Consider the following 19117-nt stretch of genomic DNA (forward strand, 5'->3'; position numbering starts at 1 on the left):
GACTGAACACTACACACACAGACTGTACACTACACACACACAGACTGTACACTATACACACACAGACTGAACACTATACACACACAGACTGTACACTACACACACAGACTGAACACTATATACACACACAGACTGTACACTATACACAAACAGACTGTACACTATATACACACACAGACTGTACACTATATACACACACAGACTGTACACTATACACACACACACACACAGACTGTACACTACACACACACAGACTGTACACTATACACACACAGACTGTACACTATATACACACACAGACTGTACACTACACTACACACACACAGACTGTACACTATATACACACACAGACTGTACACTACACACACACAGACTGTACACTATATACACACACAGACTGTACACTATATACACACACAGACTGTACACTATACACACAGACTGTACACTATATACACACACAGACTGTACACTACACTATACACACACAGACTGTACACTATACACACACAGACTGTACACTATATACACACACAGACTGTACACTATACACACACAGACTGTACACTACACACAGACTGTACACTACACTACACACACACAGACTGTACACTATACACATACAGACTGTACACTATACACACACAGACTGTACACTATACACACACAGACTGTACACTATACACACACACAGACTGTACACTACACACACAGACTGTACACTATACACACACAGACTGTACACTACATACACACACAGACTGTACACTATACACACACAGACTGTACACTACACTACACACAGACTGTACACTACACTACACACAGACTGTACACTATACACACACAGACAGTACACTACACTACACACACAGACAGTACACTACACTACACAAAGACTGTACACTACACTATACACACACAGACTGTACACTACACACACAGACTGTACACTACACTACACACACAGACAGTACACTACACTACACACAGACTGTACACTACACTATACACACACAGACTGTACACTACACTATACACACACAGACTGTACACTATACACACACAGACAGTACACTACACTACACACACAGACAGTACACTACACTACACAAAGACTGTACACTACACTATACACACACAGACTGTACACTACACACACAGACTGTACACTACACTACACACACAGACAGTACACTACACTACACACAGACTGTACACTACACTATACACACACAGACTGTACACTACACTATACACACACAGACTGTACACTACACTACACACACAGACTGTACACTACACTACACACAGACTGTACACTACACTATACACACACAGACTGTACACTACACTACACACAGACTGTACACTACACTATACACACACAGACTGTACACTACACTATACACACACAGACTGTACACTATACACACACAGACTGTACACTACACTACACACACACAGACTGTACACTATACACACACAGACTGTACACTTCACACACAGACTGTACACTATACACACACACAGACTGTACACTATACACACACACAGACTGTACACTATACACACACAGACTGTACACTACACTACACACACAGACTGTACACTACACACACACAGACTGTACACACACACACACAGACTGTACACTTCACACACAGACTGTACACTATACACACACACAGACTGTACACTACACACACACAGACTGTACACTACACACACAGACTGTACACTACACACACAGACTGTACACTTCACACACAGACAGACTGTACACTTCACACACACACAGACTGTACACTATACACACACACACAGACTGTACACTATACACACACAGACTGTACACTATACACACACAGACTGTACACTACACACACAGACTGTACACTACACACACACACAGACTGTACACACACACACACAGACTGTACACTATACACACACAGACTGTACACTATACACACACAGACTGTACACACACACACACAGACTGTACACTACACACACACACAGACTGTACACTACACACACACACAGACTGTACACACACACAGACTGTACACTATACACACACAGACTGTACACTACACACACACACAGACTGTACACTATACACACACAGACTGTACACTACACACACACACAGACTGTACACTATACACACACAGACTGTACACTTCACACAGACTGTACACTATACACACACAGACTGTACACTATACACACACAGACTGTACACTACACTACACACACAGAGACTGTACACACACACACACAGACTGTACACTTCACACACAGACTGTACACTACACACACACAGACTGTACACACACACACACACACAGACTGTACACTTCACACACAGACTGTACACTATATACACACAGACTGTACACACACACACACAGACTGTACACTTCACACACAGACTGTACACTATATACACACACACAGACTGTACACACACACACACAGACTGTACACTTCACACACAGACTGTACACTATATACACACACACAGACTGTACACTATACACACACAGACTGTACACTATACACACACAGACTGTACACACACACACAGACTGTACACTATATACACACAGACTGTACACTATACACACACAGAGACTGTACACTACACACTACACACACACAGACTGTACACTACACACAGACAGACTGTACACTACACACACAGACAGACTGTACACTATACACACACAGACTGTACACTACACTACACACACAGACTGTACACTACACACACAGACAGACTGTACACTACACACACACAGACTGTACACTACACTACACACACAGACTGTACACACACACACACAGACTGTACACACACACACACAGACTGTACACTATATACACACAGACTGTACACTACACACACACAGACTCTACACTACACACACAGACTGTACACACACACACACACAGACTGTACACTATACACACACAGACTGTACACTATATACACACACAGACTGTACACTACACACACAGACAGACTGTACACTATACACACACAGACTGTACACTACACTACACACACAGACTGTACACACACACACACAGACTGTACACTATATACACACAGACTGTACACTATACACACAGACTGTACACTTCACACAGACTGTACACTACACACACACACAGACTGTACACTACACACACAGACTGTACACTACACTACACACACAGACTGTACACTATACACACACAGACTGTACACTATACACACTCAGACTGTACACTACACACACAGACAGACTGTACACTATACACACACAGACTGTACACTACACTACACACACAGACTGTACACACACACACACAGACTGTACACTATATACACACAGACTGTACACTATACACACAGACTGTACACTTCACACAGACTGTACACTACACACACACACAGACTGTACACTACACACACAGACTGTACACTACACTACACACACAGACTGTACACTATACACACACAGACTGTACACTATACACACTCAGACTGTACATTATATACACACACACAGACTGTACACTACACACACACACACACTGTACACTTCACACACAGACTGTACACTATACACACACACACAGACTGTACACTATACACACACAGACTGTACACTATACACACACAGACTGTACACTACACTTCACACAGACTGTACACTACACACACACACAGACTGTACACTATACACACACAGACTGTACACTACACTACACACACAGAGACTGTACACACACACACACAGACTGTACACTTCACACACAGACTGTACACTATATACACACACACAGACTGTACACACACACACACAGACTGTACACTTCACACACAGACTGTACACTATATACACACAGACTGTACACACACACACACAGACTGTACACTTCACACACAGACTGTACACTATATACACACACACAGACTGTACACACACACACAGACTGTACACTTCACACACAGACTGTACACTATATACACACACACAGACTGTACACTTTACACAGACTGTACACTATACACACACAGACTGTACACACACACAGACTGTACACTATATACACACAGACTGTACATTATACACACACAGACTGTACACTACACACTACACACACACAGACTGTACACTACACACACACAGACAGACTGTACACTATACACACACAGACTGTACACTACACTACACACACAGACTGTACACTATATACACACACAGACTGTACACTACACACACAGACAGACTGTACACTATACACACACAGACTCTACACTACACTACACACACAGACTGTACACACACACACACAGACTGTACACTATACACACACAGACTGTACACTATACACACACAGACTGTACATTATATACACACACACAGACTGTACACTACACACACACACACAGACTGTACACTTCACACACAGACTGTACACTATACACACACAGACAGTACACACACACACAGACTGTACACAGACTTTACACATACACACACACAGACTGTACACACAGACTGTACACAGACAAACACACGTTGAAATTAAGATTGTTGATGTTCGTCACTGTGTAATTCATTGTTGTGTGTGTGTGTGTGTGTGTGTGTGTGTGTATGTGTGTGTGTAGTCCCAGCTATAGTGACAGGTATAAGACGGACCAAGGCATCAGAGAACAGTCTGACTCTACAGTGGAACAGTCCCCAACACACACCCAACACTGTCCTGGAGTACCAGCTACGATACTGTCCCCAGGTACACACCCAACACTGTCCTGGAGTACCAGCTACGATACTGTCCCCAACACACTACACTGTCCTGGAGTACCAGCTACGATACTGTCCCCAACACACTACACTGTCCTGGAGTACCAGCTACGATACTGTCCCCAACACACTACACTGTCCTGGAGTACCAGCTACGATACTGTCCCCAACACACTACACTGTCCTGGAGTACCAGCTACGATACTGTCCCCAACACACTACACTGTCCTGGAGTACCAGCTACGATACTGTCCCCAACACACTACACTGTCCTGGAGTACCAGCTACGATACTGTCCCCAGGTACACACCCAACACTGTCCTGGAGTACCAGCTACGATACTGTCCCCAACACACTACACTGTCCTGGAGTACCAGCTACGATACTGTCCCCAACACACTACACTGTCCTGGAGTACCAGCTACGATACTGTCCCCAACACACTACACTGTCCTGGAGTACCAGCTACGGTACTGTCCCCAACACACTACACTGTCCTGGAGTACCAGCTACGGTACTGTCCCCAACACACTACACTGTCCTGGAGTACCAGCTACGATACTGTCCCCAACACACTACACTGTCCTGGAGTACCAGCTACGATACTGTCCCCAACACACTACACTGTCCTGGAGTACCAGCTACGATACTGTCTCCAACACACTACACTGTCCTGGAGTACCAGCTACGATACTGTCCCCAACACACTACACTGTCCTGGAGTACCAGCTACGATACTGTCTCCAACACACTACACTGTCCTGGAGTACCAGCAAAACACCTTATTACAAACTGTCAGGCCTAATTAACTATGTGTTTTTTGTGTATTTGGATATCTCTCTCTCTCTCTCTCTCTCTCAATTCAATTTCAATTTCAATTTAAGGGCTTTATTGGCATGGGAAACATATGTTAACATTGCCAAAGCAAGTGAAGTAGATAATAGACAATAAATATTAACAGTAAACATTACACTCAGAAGTTCCAAAAGAATAAAGACATTTCAAATGTCATATTATGTATATATACAGTGTTGTAACGATGTGCAAATAGTTAAAGTACAAATGGGAAAATAAATCAACATAAATATGGGTTGTATTTACAGTGGTGTTTGTTCTTCACTGGTTGCCCTTTTCTTGTGGCAACAGGTCACAAATCTTGCTGCTGTGATGGCACACTGTGGTATTTCACCCAGTAGATAAGGGAGTTTATCAAAATTGGATTTGTTTTCAAATTCTTTGTGGGTCTGTGTAATCTGAGGGAAATATGTGTCTCTAATATGGTCATACATTTGGCAGGAGGTTAGGAAGTGCAACTCAGTTTCCACCTCATTTTGTGGGCAGTGTGCACATAGCCTGTCTCCTCTTGAGAGCCAGGTCTGCCTACGGCGGCCTTTCTCAATAGCAAGGCTATGCTAACTGAGTCTGTACATAGTCAAAGCTTTCCTTAAGTTTGGGTCAGTCACAGTGGTCAGGTATTCTGCCACTGTGTACTCTCTGTTTAGGGCCAAATAGCATTCTAGTTTGCTCTGTTTTTTTGTTAATTCTTTCCAATGTGTCAAGTAATTCTCTTTTTGTTTTCTCATGAATTGGTTGGGTCTAATTGTGTTGCTGTCCTGGGGCTCTGTGGGGTCTGTTTGTGTTTGTGAACAGATCTCCAGGACCAGCTTGCTTAGGGGACTCTTCTCCAGGTTCATCTCTCTGTAGGTGATGGCTTTGTTATGGAAGGTTTGGGAATCGCTTCCTTTTAGGTGGTTGTAGAATTTAACTGCTTTATTTCTGGATTTTGATAATTAGCTGGTGCCAGTAGCAGGAATCGTCCTAATTCTGCTCTGCATGCATTATTTGGTGTTTTACGTTGTACACAGAGGATGTTTTTGCAGAATTCTGCATGCAGTCTCAATTTGGTGTTTGTCCCATTTAGTGAATTCTTGGTTGGTGAGCAGACCCCAGACCTCACAACCATAAAGGGCAATGGGTTCTATAACAAATTCAAGTATTTTTAGCCAGATCCTAATTGGTATGTCGAATTTGATGTTCCTTTTGATGGCATAGAAGGCCCTTCTTGCCTTGTCTCTCAGATCGTTCACAGCTTTGTGGAAGTTACAGTTGAAGTCTGAAGTTTACATACACCTTAGCCAAATACATTTAATCTCAGTTTTTCACAATTCCTGACATTTAATCCTAGTAAATATTCCCTGTCTTAGGTCAGTTAGGATCACCACTTTATTTTAAGAATGTGAAATGTCAGAATAATAGTAGAGAGAATGATTTATTTCACCTTTTATTTCTTTCATCACATTCCCAGTGGGTCAGAAGTTTACATACACTCAATTAGTTTTTGGTAGCATTGCCTTTAAATTGTTTAACTTGGGTCAAACGTTTCGGGTAGCCTTCCACAAGCTTTCCACAATAAGTTGGGTGAATTTTGGCCCATTCCTCCTGACAGAGCTGGTGTAACTGAGTCAGGTTTGAAGGCCTCCTTGCTCGCACACGCTTTTTCAGTTCTGCCCACAAATGTTCTATAGGATTGAGGTCAGGGCTTTGTGATGGCCACTCCAATACCTTGACTTTATTGTCCTTAAGCCATTTTGCCACAACTTTGGAAGTATGCTTGGGGTCATTGTCGATTTGGAAGACCTGTTTGCTTTAACTTCCTGACTGATGTCTTGAGATGTTGCTTCAATATATCCACATAATTCTCCTTCCTCATGATGCCATCTATTTTGTGAAGTGCACCAGTCCCTCCTGCAGCAAAGCACGCCCACAGCATGATGCTGCCACACCCGTGCTTCACGGTTGGGATGGTGTTCTTCGGCTTGCAAGTTACCCCCTTTCTCCTCCAAACATAACAATGATCATTATGGCTAAACAGTTCTATTTTTGTTTCATCAGACCAGAGACCTTTCTCCAAATAGTACGATCTTTGTCCCCATGTGCAGTTGCAAACCGTAGTCTGGCTTTTTTATGGCGGTTTTGGAGCAGTGGCTTCTTCCTTGCTGAGCGGCCTTTCAGGTTATGTCGATATAGGACTCGTTTTACTGTGGATATAGATACTTTTGTACCTGTTTCCTCCAGCATCTTCACAAGGTCCTTTGCTGTTGTTCTGGGATTGATTTGCACTTTTCGCACCAAAGTACGTTCATCTCTAGGAGACAGAACGCGTCTCCTTCCTGAGCGGTATGACGGCTGCGTGGTCCCATGGTGTTTATACTTGCATACTATTGTTTGTACAGAAGAACGTGGTACCTTCAGGAGTTTGGAAATTGCTCCCAAGGATGAACCAGACTTCTGGAGGTCTACAATTTTTTGGCTGATTTCTTTTGATTTTCCCATGATGTCAAGCAAAGAGGCACTAACTTTGAAGGTATGCCTTGAAATACATCCACAGGTACACCTCCAATTGACTCAAATGATGTCAATTAGCCTATCAGAAGCTTCTAAAGCCATGACATCATTTTCTGGAATTTTCCAAGCTGTTTAAAGGCACAGTCAACTTAATGTATGTAAACTTTTGACCCACTGGAATTGTGATAAAGTTAATTATAGGTGAAATAATCTGGCTGTAAACAATTGTTGGAAAAATTACTTGTGTCATGCACAAAGTACATGTCCTAACCGACTTGCCAAAACTATAGTTTGTTAACAAGAAATTTGTGGAGTGGTTGAAAAACAAGTTTTAATGACTCCAACCTAAGTGTATGTAAACTTCCGACTTCAACTGTACCTGTGGCGCTGATGTTTAGGCCGAGGTATGTATAGTTTTTTGTGTGTTCTAGGGCAACGGTGTCTAGATGGAATTTGTATTTGTTGTCCTGGCAACTGGACCTTTTTAGGAACACCATTATTTTTGTCTTAATGAGATTTACTGTCAGGGCCCAGGTCTGACAGAATCTGTGCAGAAGATCTAGGTGCTGCTGTAGGCCCTCCTTGGTTGGGGACAGAAGCACCAGATCATCAGCAAACAGTAGACATTTGTCTTCAGATTCTAGTAGGGTGAGGCCGGGTGCTGCAGACTGTTCTAGTGCCCTCGCCAATTTCTTGATATATATGTTGAAGAGGGTGGGGCTTAAACTGCATACCTGTCTCACCACACGGCCCTGTGGAAAGAAATGTGTGTGTTATTTGCCAATTTTTACCTCACACTTATTGTTTGTGTACATGGATTTCATAATGTTTTTCCCCCAATACCACTTTCAATCGATTTGTATAGCAGACCCTCATACCAAATTGAGTCAAAAGCTTTTTTGAAATCAACAAAGCCTTTGTTTTGGTTTGTTTGTTTGTCAGTTAGGGTGTGCAGGGTGAATACGTGGTCTGTCGTACAGTAATTAGGTAAAAATCCAATTTGACATTTGCTCAGTACATTGTTTTCACTGAGGAAATGCACTAGTCTGCTGTTAATGATAATGCAGAGGATTTTCTGATGGTTACTGTTGACGCATATCCCACGGTAGTTATTGGGGTCACATTTGTCTCCACTTTTGTGGATTGGGGTGATCAGTCCTTGGTTCCAAATATTGGGGAAGATGCCAGAGCTAAGGATGATGTTAAAGAGTTTAAGTATAGCCAATTGGAATTTGTGGTCTGTATATTTTATCATTTCATTGAGGATACCATCAACACCACAGGCCTTTTTGGGTTGGAGGGTTTGTATTTTGTCCTGCAGTTCATTCAATGTAATTGGAGAATCCAGTGGGTTCTGGAAGTCTTTAATAGTTGATTCTAAGATGTGTATTTGATCATGTATATGTTTTTGCTGTTTGTTCTTTGTTATAGATCCAAAAAGATTGGAGAAGTGGTTTACCCATACATCTCCATTTTGGATAGATAACTCTTTGTGTTGTTGTTTGTTTAGTGTTTTCCAATTTTCCCAGAAGTGGTTAGATTCTATGGATTCTTCAATTACATTGAGCTGATTTCTGACGTGCTGTTCCTTCTTTTTCCATAGTGTATTTCTGTATTGTTTTAGTGATTCACCATAGTGAAGGCTCAGGTTCCTTCTTTGACCGTACACTTTATTAATGAGGACTTCCACCTGAAAAGTCGCTGTTTGCAAACTGCATTTTTCCCAGAGGATCATACATACATCCTGTATTTTTTCATATCGCAATATATATTGCAGAAAAAGAAAATATCGCAATGTCAGTTATTTCCAATATCGTGTCTCTATGTTTTTGGTTGGATAGGTTTCTCAATTTCTTTCTTAGGTTTTTGCATTCTTCATCAAACCATTTGTCATTTGTTAATTTTCTTCGGTTTTCTGTTTGACATGTTTAGATTTGATAGGGAAGCTGAGAGGTCAAATATACTGTTTAGGTTTTCAACTGCCAAGTTTAAACTTTCATTATTACAGTGGAACGTTTTGTCCAGGAAGTTGTCTAAAAGGGATTGAATTTGTTGCCTAATTGTTTTTTGGTAGGTTTCCACACTACTTTCCTTCCATCTATAGCATTTATTAATATTATTCAGTTCCTTTGGCTTTGATGCCTCATGATTGAGTATTGCTCTGTTCAAGTAGACTGTGATTTTGCTGTGATCTGATAGGGGTGTCAGTGGGCTGACTGTGAACGCTCTGAGAGACTCAGGGTTGAGGTCAGTGATAAAGTAGTCTACAGTACCACTGCCAAGAGATGAGCTATAGGTGTACCTACCATAGGAGTCTCCTCGAAACCTACCATTGACTATGTACAGACCCAGCGTGCGACAGAGCTGCAGGAGTTGTGACCCGTTTTTGTTGGTTATGTTGTCGTAGTTGTGCCTAGGGGGGCATATGGGGGAGGGAATGCTGTCACCTCCAGGTAGGTGTTTGTCCCCCTGTGTGCTGAGGGTGTCAGGTTCTGGTCCAGTTCTGGTATTTAGGTCGCCACAGACTAGTACATGTCCCTGGGTCTGGAAATTATTGATTTCCCCCTCCAGGATGGAGAAACTGTCTTCATTAAAGTATGGGGATTCTTTAATTATTTTCAGTGGCTTGCGAAAATATTCACCCGCCTTTTTTCCTATTTTGTTGCCTTACAACCTGGAATTAAAATATATTTTTTGGGGGGGGTTTTATCATTTTATTTACACAGCATGCCTACCACTTTGAAGATGCAAAATATTTTTTCTTGTGAAACAAAGAAGAAATAAGACAAACAGAACTTGAGCGTGCACAACTATTCACCCCCCAAAGTCAATACTTTGTAGAGCCACCTTTTGCAGCAATTACAGCTGCAAGTCTCTTGGGGTATGTCTCTATAAGCTTGGCACATCTAGCCACTGGGATTTTTGCCCATTCTTCAAGGCAAAACTGCTCCAGCTCCTTCAAGTTGGATGGGTTCCACTGTGTACAGCAATCTTTAAGTCATACCACAGATTCTCAATTGGATTGAGGTCTGGGCTTTGACTAGGCCATTCCAAGACATTTAAATGTTTCCCCTTAAACCACTCAAGTGTTGCTTTAGCAGTATGCTTAGGGTCATTGTCCTGCTGGAAGGTGAACCTCCGTCCCAGTCTCAAATCTCTGGAAGAATGAAACCGGTTTCCCTCAAGAATTTCCCTGTATCGGGGTGATGAGAGGTGTTGGGTTTGCGCCAGACATAGCGTTTTCCTTGATGGCGAAAAAGCTACATTTTAGTCTCATCTGACCAGAGTACCTTCTTCCATATGTTTGGGGAGTCTCCCACATGCCTTTTGGCGAAGACCAAAACGTGTTTGCTTATTGTTTTCGTTAAGCAATGGCTTTTTTCTGGCCACTCTTCCGTAAAGCCCAGCTCTGTGGAGTGTACGGCTTAAAGTGGTCCTATGGACAGATATTCAATCTCCGCTGTGGAGCTTTGCAGCTCCTTCAGGGTTATCTTTGGTGTCTTTGTTGCCTCTCTGATTAATGCCCTCCTTGCCTGGTCCGTGAGTTTTGGTGGGCGGCCCTCTCTTGGCAGGTTTGTTGTGGTGCCATATTCTTTCCATTTTTTTATAATGGATTTAATGGTGCTCTGTGGGATGTTCAAAGTTTTGGATATTTGTTTATAACCCAACCCTGATCTGTACTTCTCCACAACTTTGTCCCTGACCTGTTTGGAGAGCTCCTTGGTCTTCATGGTGCCGCTTGCTTGGTGGAGCCCTTTGATTAGTGGTGTTGCAGACTCTGGGGCTTTTCAGAACAGGTGTATATATATATATATATATATATATATATATATATATATATATATATACTGAGATCATGTGACAGATCATGTGACACAGGTGGACTTAATTTAACTAATTATGTGACTGCTGAAGGTAATTGGTTGCACCAGATCTTATTTAGGGGCTTCATAGCATAGGGGGTGAATACATATGCACGCACCACTTTTCCATTTTTGTATTTTTTAGAATTCTTTGAAACAAGTTTTTTTTTTCATTTCACTTCACCAATTTGGACTATTTTGTGAATGTCCATTACATAAAATGCAATTAAATAGGAAAAACGCCAAGGGGGATGAATACTTTTCCAAGGCACTGGAGGTGTTTGTCCCCCTGTGTGCTGAGGGTGTCAGGTTCTTGTCCAGTTCTGGCATTTAGGTCGCCACAGACTAGTACATGTCCCTGGGCCTGGAAGTGATTGATTTCCCCCTCTAGGATGGAGAAGCTGGCTTTATTAAAGTATGGGGATTCTAGTGGTGAGATATAGGTAGCACACAGGAGGACATTTTTCTCTGTTGAGATCATTTCCTTTTGAATTTCTAGCCTGGGCGTATGTGTGACTTTCATGTTAAGGGTCTCTTTGCGGGGGTGGGCAGGAGGGGCATAGGTCTGATCTGAGAGGGCCTAAATAGGGTGTGGGCATGTTTGACTTGGGGGAGGTTTGATTGGTTGGGGTGGGGGGGTGGATGTGGTTGGTGGTGCTGTAGTCTGGATGTAGGTCCTCTCGGCGGGGGTCCTCTATGTGTAGGTCCGGGGGGGGGGTCCCGCAGGTCTGGGAGAGTGTTTCGCTGGTCTGGGTGGGGTGTCTGTTGATCTGTTGCTCCTGTGTGAGGTGTTGGGTCTGCGGTTGAGGGCGATATCCTTTAGGGTCCGGGTGAAGGTGGGCACTGCTGCCTTGTATAGGTGGATCTGGTCCTAAAGGCTGTTCCAGTCCAGGGTGGAGTGGTGGGCCAGGTAGACATTTGGTTTTGAGGCACAGTTACAGGAAATACTTGCGTATTGGTAGCAGTGTGGAGATAACTACTTGTGCGTTGGGGAAAGTAGAATCCTTTTTCTATCACGCCCTTGAGTGATGTGGCCACCCTTTCCTGCTGTGTTCTCAGGTCGTTTGTGCCTGTGTGTATTATTATGTGGCTGGGTGATCCTAGTCGGTCCTCAGACAGAAGGTCTAGGGCGCGCTGGGTGTTTGGACACCAGAGTTTAGACACTGTGTGTTTGGGGTAAATATTATTTTCTTGTATATATTTCCAGTTTGAGTCCATAAGGAGTACAATCTGTTGCTTGTGTATGTCCTCAGTGGGTGTGGGGGGGTCGTCAGGAGGGCTATCAGGGTGGCTGACGGGGGGAGGGGCGTGCTCAGAGGGGGTGGGATCCCCTGGGCTTGGGGTTCTTCATTTGTCTGTCCAGCTGTGATGTCGAGGCTATGGTCAGGGTCTAGGGTGTACTGTTCTGCTGGCTTCTCTGCGGGGGTGGCCAGCTCTTTAATGGCCTCTGTATTTGGGTGTGGTAGGGGGGGTAGGCTGTGGAACTCTCCTGCCATTGTTGGGCTCAAGGGCTTTAACACCTCTCACTTCACACCTCAGTACGAATTGAAGTTGCAGCCAGGTCTGTTCTGTCCTAGCAAGCTTGGTAGCCTTAACTTAGCATTCAGTCCTCATAAGTAAAATATATAATTGTAATGTATTTTTCTTCTTGGCTTTAAAAGTAGCTTCAGACTAAACATGACTCACTCAGTTCCAGGTTGGATGGTGTTTTCAGGGTTCTGTTTGTTTGCCAGAGCATTTGCTGTATAGTTTGGGAATAAGAATCTTTGGTAGTAGAAAGCCTTCCAGGTAATTCTGTCGAATCAGATCGTAGGTTTGGAGTTTTGATTTGTAGTGACAGTCATGTTGTGGAGGGTAGCATCCTGTATAGGGAGGGTAGCATCCTGTATAGGTCCCTGCCTGTTTGGAGTGAAGGTTATGCTGTGGAGGGTAGCATCCTGTATAGGTCCCTGCCTGTTTGGAGTGAAGGTTATGTTGTGGAGGGTAGTATCCTGTATAGGTCCCTGCCTGTTTGGAGTGAAGGTTATGTTGTGGAGGGTAGTATCCTGTATAGGTCCCTGCCTGTTTGGAGTGAAGGTTATGTTGTGGAGGGTAGTATCCTGTATAGGTCCCTGCCTGTTTGGAGTGAAGGTTATGTTGTGGAGGGTAGCATCCTGTATAGGTCCCTGCCTGTTTGGAGTGAAGGTTATGTTGTGGAGGGTAGCATCCTGTATATGTCCCTGCCTGTTTGGAGTGAAGGTTATGTTGTGGAGGGTAGCATCCTGTATAGGTCCCTGCCTGTTTGGAGTGAAGGTTATGTTGTGGAGGGTAGTGTCCTGTATAGGGAGGGTAGTGTCCTGTATAGGGAGGGCAGTGTCCTGTATAGGGAGGGCAGTGTCCTGTATAGGGAGGGCAGTGTCCTGTATAGGGAGGGCAGTGTCCTGTATAGGGAGGGCAGTGTCCTGTATAGGGAGGGCAGTGTCCTGTATAGGGAGGGCAGTGTCCTGTATAGGGAGGGCAGTGTCCTGAATAGGGAGGGCAGTGTCCTGAATAGGGAGGGTAGTGTCCTGTTTAGGGAGGGTAGTGTCCTGTATAGGGAGGGCAGTGTCCTGTATAGGGAGGGCAGTGTCCTGTATAGGGAGGGCAGTGTCCTGTATAGGGAGGGCAGTGTCCTGTGTTACGAACCTCGTGGCTTTGAACGTCTAGGGTGATGGACATGAGACCCGTAACATAATGCATGTAAATTATAAGTGTGGCATGGAACAGTGAGAACAAAATATGACACAACTACCATGAACTACCGTCAAACACAAATGGTTTATTTCTGAACACACGGTAAAGGATTGGGAAAAAGGGCTGAGCAGGACCCAAGAAATGAAACAATAGTGTAAAACACCCCTAAACTGATCTTGCCTGCCTCAAGAACCGCTAGGCTACTGCTACCATACAAAAATACAGTGGGTGGTCCGCTCAGGTCTAACTAGTGTGTATAGACAGTTCTTTCTACGGGAAATGTATGCCCAAGGGCAGCTAGCTCAAAACTCCCCTTTTCCCAGAAACACACAATAGTTACCAAACAGAGTAACCAGCAACTTAGTGAGTACTCTAAACAAAGGACATCACAGTATCCATTACTCACATACAAAACAGTAGTCTAACAGAATTACCAATCATAGTAAACAGCACTTAGTGAGTAATCAAAAACAGGACACCACCGTGTCCATACTCACATACGGAAATATTCTCTCTCTCTCTCTCAACAAACACAAGACTGGTTTTTATACAATGGGATGTGTGATTGAACAAACGAGTAACAGGTGGTGCAATGCACAGGAATGTTCACTGATTGGTCCAATCAGCAGACACCTCAACGACCACCAATCAGGAACATACAGGACACCTGTGATTAGGGCAGAAGGAGAGAAACACACAAAAACACAGGATACCTGTATCCGTAACACTCCCACCCTTAAAAGAGCAAACCACAATGGTTTGCGACACACGTACTATCACAACACCCAAATTCACAAATCATCCTGCCGGGATAACAAAAAAAAACCTAGATCATTACACACGAGACAAAGCATCTGCCAACACATTATCCAACCCCTTTTTGTGGCGGATCTCCAAATTATAATTTTGCACGACAAGTGCCCAACGCATAAGGCGTTGGTTCTGGTTATACATCCGGTGGAGAAAAACTAAGGGGTTATGGTCAGTATAAACTATCACTGGTAATGCACTGGAACCAACATAAACTTCAAAGTACTGCAGAGCTAACAACAAAGCTAGAGCTTCTTGTTCAATGGTGGAATAGTTTGTCTGACATTTGTTAAATTTCCGTGAAAAATAACAGACAGGATGGTCCACTCCACTCTGGTCTTGCTGCAGTAGAACAGCCCCAGCACCTCTGGCACTTGCATCTACCTCCAGTTTAAACGGTCGTTCAAAATCTGGCGCAGCAAGAACAGGAGTACTACATAAGAGTGCTTTAGCAGTGTTGAAAGCAGTACGACAATCTTCAGACCATACAAATTTTCTCGCCGGACTGAGCAAATCCGTTAATGGAGCAACTACAGCAGAGACATTTTTACAGAAACTACGGTAGTAGCCAACCATCCCTAAAAAACGGCGTAGCTCTCTTCTGGTGGTAGGTGCGGGAAATGCGTTTATAGCCGAGACCTTGGCATCTACAGGGCGCACCTGACCATGGCCGACCTGTTTACCAAGATAAGTAACAGTGGCCTTCCCAAACTCGCACTTTGCTAAGTTCAGGGTTAGAGAAGCGGTTGCTAGACGTTCACACACTACCCTTAGAGTGTTAACATGATCAGACCACTCAGTTGAATAAATTACCAGATCATCAAGGTAAGCACTACAATTAGGAACTCCAGCCAATACGGTGTTAACCAGGCGTTGGAAAGTGGCTGGTGCGTTCCGCATCCCAAATGCCATGACAGCATATTGTAGGAAGTGATCTGGGGTCACAAAGGCAGAGATGTCGGAGGCACGTGGGGTTAACGGCACCTGCCAGTAACCTTTAGAAGATCTAGTTTGGTTACATAAGTAGCAGCACCAACAGTATCAATACAGTCATCCAGTCTGGGTAACGGGAACGAAGTCGGGCACTGTGACAGCATTGACCTTCCGATAGTCCGTACATAATCTGGATGTCCCATCAGGTTTAGGAACCAGAATGCACGGAGAACTCCAAGGACTTGAACTTGGCATAGCCAGGTTATTCTCCAGCAAATAACCGACCTCACCCCTCATTATCTTTCTCTTAGAGACGTTGACACGATAAGGATGTTGCTTGATAGGTGCAGCGTTTCCAACATTAATGTCATGTTCTAACACATTTGTACATGTAGGAACATCATTAAAAAGACATGGAAAGCTGTGTAATAGTCTCACAATATCATCTGACTGTCTGTCCGTTAAATGAATCAGGCTTGACGGGAGAGACAGCAGCATCTCTGAATTGGGCAATCTAGCACACTGCTGCTGAGTATTGCGCAACTCCAAACCATCTCCGTCCACATCATTAACATGACCTCCCACTACAGCCGTAGCAGCAATAGAGACAGCCGACTCGGCCAGTTTCTCTGGACTGTCTACCTGAGTGACGGGTCTGGTGTGGTATGTCTTCAACATGTTAACGTGGCACACACGAGATTGGCGTTTTCTATCAGGAGTCTGTATCACGTAGTCAGTTTCACTTAGTTTCTTTTCAATGACATAAGGACCAGAGAAACGTGCTGACAATGACGCTCCTGGCACAGGCAACAATACAAGAACTTCGGTCACCTGGCTGCAGTGAACGAGAAACAGCCTGTGTGTCATAGTGTCGTTTCATCCGTTTCTGTGAGGAAGACAGCGCTTCCTTTGCTAGAGCACAGGCAGCATGTAGGCGCTCACGAAAGCGACTAACGTAGTCCAACACATTTTCTTTCACACACAACTCTTGTGACAAAAACTGATCCTTAAGGACTTTCATAGGTCCTCTCATGGTGTGTCCAAACACCAGTTCAGCTGGGCTGAACCCTAGGGATTCCTGTACTGTCTCACGGACAGCAAACAAAACTAGAGGAACTCCCTCATCCCAATCTTTCTCAGATTCCAAACAATATTTACGGAGCATAGACTTCAGTGTCTGATGCCAACGTTCAAGCGCACCCTGAGACTCTGGGTGATATGCGCTTGACACACGGTGTGTAACTGACAAGGACTTTAACACTTGTTTGAAAAGTTTAGAAAGGAAATTCGTACCCTGATCAGTTTGTATCACCTTAGGTAACCCAAAAGTTGAGAAGAATTTGATCAACGCTTTACTCACCACCGGAGCAGTAATCCTTCGCAGAGGAATGGCCTCTGGGTACCTGGTGGCCACACACATAATTGTTAACATAAACTGGTTACCAGATTTTGTTTTTGGTAATGGTCCAACACAATCAACCATCACATGTTCGAAGGGTTCACCTATGGCCGGTATGGGACAAAGAGGCGCGGGGAAATAACCTGGTTCGGTTTCCCAACTACTTGACAGGTGTGGCAAGTCCGACAGAACTGAGCCACATCTTGTTTTAAGCCAGGCCAAAAGAAATGTCGCAAAACACGATCATAAGTCTTGGTGACCCCCAGATGTCCGGACCACTGGTGATCATGAGCGAGGGATAAAACATTTTGTCGAAAGGCTGTAGGAATCACTATTTGGTAAACAGCATTCCAATCTTCGCCAGCGTCAACATGGGATGTCCATTTACGCATGAGGAGATTACCATCAATGAAGTATGCCATGTTTTTCTTCTTTAGCTCCTCCTCTGAGACAACACTAGAAAAACATTTAGCCAGGCTAATGTCAACCTGTTGGTTAGCGATCAGCTGCTCACGAGTAACTGGTAACTGTATGGCCTCAGCAACAAGTTCCACATCCATCTTCCTTTCTCTGGGCTGTTGGTCAGACTGCACCAGCTTACCAGAGGTAGCACCCGAACTATCCTCTGGGTCACACTCTCTGAATAGCATCGTGTTCGACAAATCTATCACTTCACCCACTTGTCGTGCTTGAGCACGTGTGACAGCACAAGCGGGGAACACATCTGGATAACCCTGTGCCAGCTCCTCGGAGAGAGACTGGTCACTTTTATCCAATACCTCCAATATGGGTATCACCTTTCCTCCGGCAATATCGTTGCCCATTATAAATGTCACACCTTTTACTGGCAACATAGGACGTACGCCCACTCTGAACAATCCACTGACTAACTCAGAGTGTACGTTCACAAAGTGCAATGGCACTGGGACAAATCCCATTTCAATTCCTTGTACTAACACACTGGAACCACAATATGTATTATTAGACAAGGGCAACACATCAGCTAGTATGAACGACTGCGCCGCACCAGTATCTCTGAGGATTCTAACTGGACGCTGAGACGCTTCATCATCTGATATAGAAACAAACCCCTCAAAAATGAACGGTTCATAACTGTGATCTGGGACAGGGACTTTCAAACCACATTCACTATGAGGCCTCTGTCTTGATTCCGGCCTTACAACCGTACGAATCAGCCCAACACCCGTTGGCGGCCTGGCGTGCTGAGGCATCCCCGGTTTGCGTTT

The 19117-nt window shown here is 44.1% G+C and overlaps 1 protein-coding gene across 4 annotated transcripts in view; it reads left to right on the plus strand.

Annotated features, from left to right (window-relative positions):
* The window catches only part of LOC121559682 (ephrin type-B receptor 4b-like), a 114985-nt gene that overhangs the window by 52979 nt on the left and 42889 nt on the right, over window positions 1-19117 (plus strand). For all 4 annotated transcript variants that reach the window (XM_045215500.1, XM_041872796.2, XM_045215501.1 and 1 more), the window contains one exon: window positions 4673-4797. In XM_045215500.1, coding sequence (XP_045071435.1) covers window positions 4673-4797 — 125 coding nt within the window. The remainder of the gene's footprint in view (window positions 1-4672; window positions 4798-19117) is intronic.

Source organism: Coregonus clupeaformis, unplaced genomic scaffold (genome assembly GCF_020615455.1).
Source record: "Coregonus clupeaformis isolate EN_2021a unplaced genomic scaffold, ASM2061545v1 scaf0459, whole genome shotgun sequence".
Classification (NCBI taxonomy): Eukaryota; Metazoa; Chordata; class Actinopteri; order Salmoniformes; family Salmonidae; genus Coregonus; species Coregonus clupeaformis.